The following is a 2,793-nucleotide window of genomic DNA, read 5'->3' as shown; positions in this document are numbered from 1 at the left end:
GGAACAGCATGGGATCCTCTTGACCTCAACAGCTGCCTTCACTCCTGAGCAGATGGTCAGCCTTTTCAGACACTGTTGAACCAGGGTATCATTTCTCTTCTCTACAGTGAAATCCCAGATATCTCTTGTGCTAACCCAACACCATTTCCTCTGCATCGAGAATCTGCTCTTCAGTGCAGGAACCCTGTTCATGGTCCTCAGAACTATTCACTGCAGGTTTCACAGCAGGCTTCTGGGCCTCTCTGGTCATATGCAGGACCTCTGTACTACACTGCTGCTGATTCCTGAGATCGCTTCTCCCACACCAACCAAATGCACAGTAAGTCTTAGGCCTTACATTCCCCCCATGCCCAGGGAAATCTGCTGGGTGCCAGGTAAGGGCAAGAGGACCTGTGCAAACAAGCCACTTTCACCCTACAGTCATGGTTCCTGGGTCACTGTGAGAGAACATTGGGATTGGAAGATAAAAGATTCAATCTCTGTCACCAATCCTTCCTCTCCTTCCTGCAATGCCCCCATGATTCCCTCATCTCAAGTACTGTCACCCATTCCCAAAATTGCTCCCTGTAGCTGGGTATCTGCTTTACCACATAGGGCCAAGAGGGCTAGAAATGGGGACACCTACCTGAGAGTTATAAAAACACCTACATTCCAAAGACCACACAAACTCAGTATAAGATATCTCATTAAGAATTGTCCTATATCTTGAAAGGACATTTTTGGTAAATGTTAAGTAGACATTTTATTTACATGATATCACTTGTCCATGTTACTTTCATGATGTGTCCACTAGAAGGATAAACCACACCTGGCCTGTGTTCCTGCTCTGGATGGGGGTTCCCTGGGTGTCCTGAAGGCCCAGCCACCTGTGTCTCACTCTGGCCTAGGGAACCTTGCTGGCAGATCTGTTGCTTGACTGACTGTCACAAGTCTTTAGGTTAGATGAATATCCTTTCCCAAGTAAATAGGAGTCACTTCTGCTTGACAGCGAATTTTCTCAGGACAGGGCATGCCCTGGCTTGCAGGCACCTGGGAAATCCCCTTCCTCCTCTCACGAGTCCCTGCTTATGACCCCACTGCAGGGCCTGATCTCAGAGGCCCTGGAGAAGCTAAAACAGCTCAGACCCTTACCTGCAGTAATACATTTCTAAATTGTACTGTTTAGGGACCAGGGAGTTGTGGAGAACAAGGAGACTGAGCCTGGGAGAGTTCAGGAGGGAGAAAGGTAAGAGGGTCAGGCACGTAGGAGTTGGGGAGCAAATGGGAGGAGGAGGGGGGAGGCCATGAGCCAGGAGAAGAGAGGGATAGAGGAGGAACAGCCAGCACTGGAAGCCACAGCAGAGGGGAGGGGCCAGCAGGAAATGGGCATTGGGGCTGGGAGACTGGGAGGGAGGGAAGTAGGGAGGAAAGGATCTGGGGCCTCACAGTATAAAGCAGGGCCACCTATTCTACACTGTGTCTTGTCCATCACTGCTGTCTTTGCCCTGCAACCCCGGCTTTCCATCCTGCACACATGGCTTCATCCCTATGTGTCACTCTGCTGCTCCTGACTACAGTGGTCTTGGACCTGGCCATGACCAACAAGGCCTTTAAATTCCATCATATGACCTATCCAGTATTTGGTGGCCTGGAAGACATGGACTCTAGCAATGAAAATGTGCAGCAGGCTGTGGACTTTGCCCTCCGTGAGTACAACAAGGACAACAATGATTTGAACCTGAGCCACCTGGTGCATGTGGTGCGCTCCTGTGAGCAGGTGCATGGTCACCGGTGTTGAGCAGGGCTGTGTAGCAGGTGCTGTCCATGTGCAAACCATGCTTCTCCCTTCCCACTGTTCTATGCTTCTCTGTCCTTACACCAGCTGTGCTTCTTGGCCAGATTGAGGGAACCTCACTCATATGGATTCCCCTGTGCCTCCCCCCACCAAGACCCAGCCTTGGAGTTGCTCTCGCCCTGCAGCCAGTGCTGAGCATGTCCAGAAATCACTGCAAGGGAATCCTGGGCTGGTTCCTGGTGGTCACAGCAGGTGATACCTTTCCTTAGACCCCATCCTTGCCCCAGCTGTCAGAGGTACCAACTGCCAGGTAAGGGTCAGGGTTTTCCAGACTAATGCTCTTGAGGCAGGATCTGAGGTAACTGTGAATGAAGTGAGCACACGGAGGAACCAGGACCCTGCACCTGATCCTTCCTCTCCAACCTTGTGTTGCCGGCTGTCCTTCATTTCCCAGCTCTGACACATCCTCAGGTCTGCAGAGCAGGTATAGCAGGAGCAGAGGGTTTCCTGGATCCTGTGCCCATTCTCCCAGACCCATGCTTGGTCAGGAGACTCTGCTCCTTGCTTCCAAAAAGCACAAGGCTGTGTATGGATTTAGGTGCATGCTTCTATGACATCACACAGCCAACTCTTATGAACCCTAAGCGTATCTAATGTGTTTCCCCTTTAAGTCTTATGGTCCCCGTGGGCAGCAGGGCCCCCTTCTGCAAAGACAGGTGAGAGGACATTGTAGGTGTTGAACAAATATCAGAGGGTTCAGCTGTACTTAGTCCTCAGCTGCAGCTCTCCTAGAACATCATCCAGTATATCCAGTTGGACGCATAGCCTGCTGAGATGGACCTGCCCTGCATTCTGGACAGAAAGCACAGGACACTTAGCACCCTGGCTCTTCTCCAAGTCAGCCTCCCCTCCTATGGCCCAGATCAGAGGGTGCAGACTGGACTACTCCCTGTGGTTTCCCTGTTTCTGTCTTACTTTGGGACGCAAAGCTCCTTTTTTTTTTTTTTTTTTTTTTTTTT

General features: G+C 50.9%; 1 protein-coding gene across 1 annotated transcript in view; it reads left to right on the top strand.

Moving 5' to 3' along the window:
• Positions 1 to 346: 346 nt before the first annotated feature.
• Positions 347 to 2,793, top strand: part of LOC111817889 (cystatin-C-like) — a 5,655-nt gene continuing 3,208 nt past the window's right edge. The window contains exons 1-2 of the mRNA XM_023720126.1: positions 347 to 374; positions 1,557 to 1,756. Of these exons, the coding sequence (XP_023575894.1) occupies positions 347 to 374; positions 1,557 to 1,756 (228 nt within the window). The remainder of the gene's footprint in view (positions 375 to 1,556; positions 1,757 to 2,793) is intronic.

The sequence above is a fragment of the Octodon degus genome, unplaced genomic scaffold (genome assembly GCF_000260255.1).
Source record: "Octodon degus isolate 3935 unplaced genomic scaffold, OctDeg1.0 scaffold00073, whole genome shotgun sequence".
In the NCBI taxonomy this organism is placed as follows: Eukaryota; Metazoa; Chordata; class Mammalia; order Rodentia; family Octodontidae; genus Octodon; species Octodon degus.
Note: the sequence above shows the minus strand (reverse complement) of the source record. Positions and strands in the feature narration are given on the sequence as shown.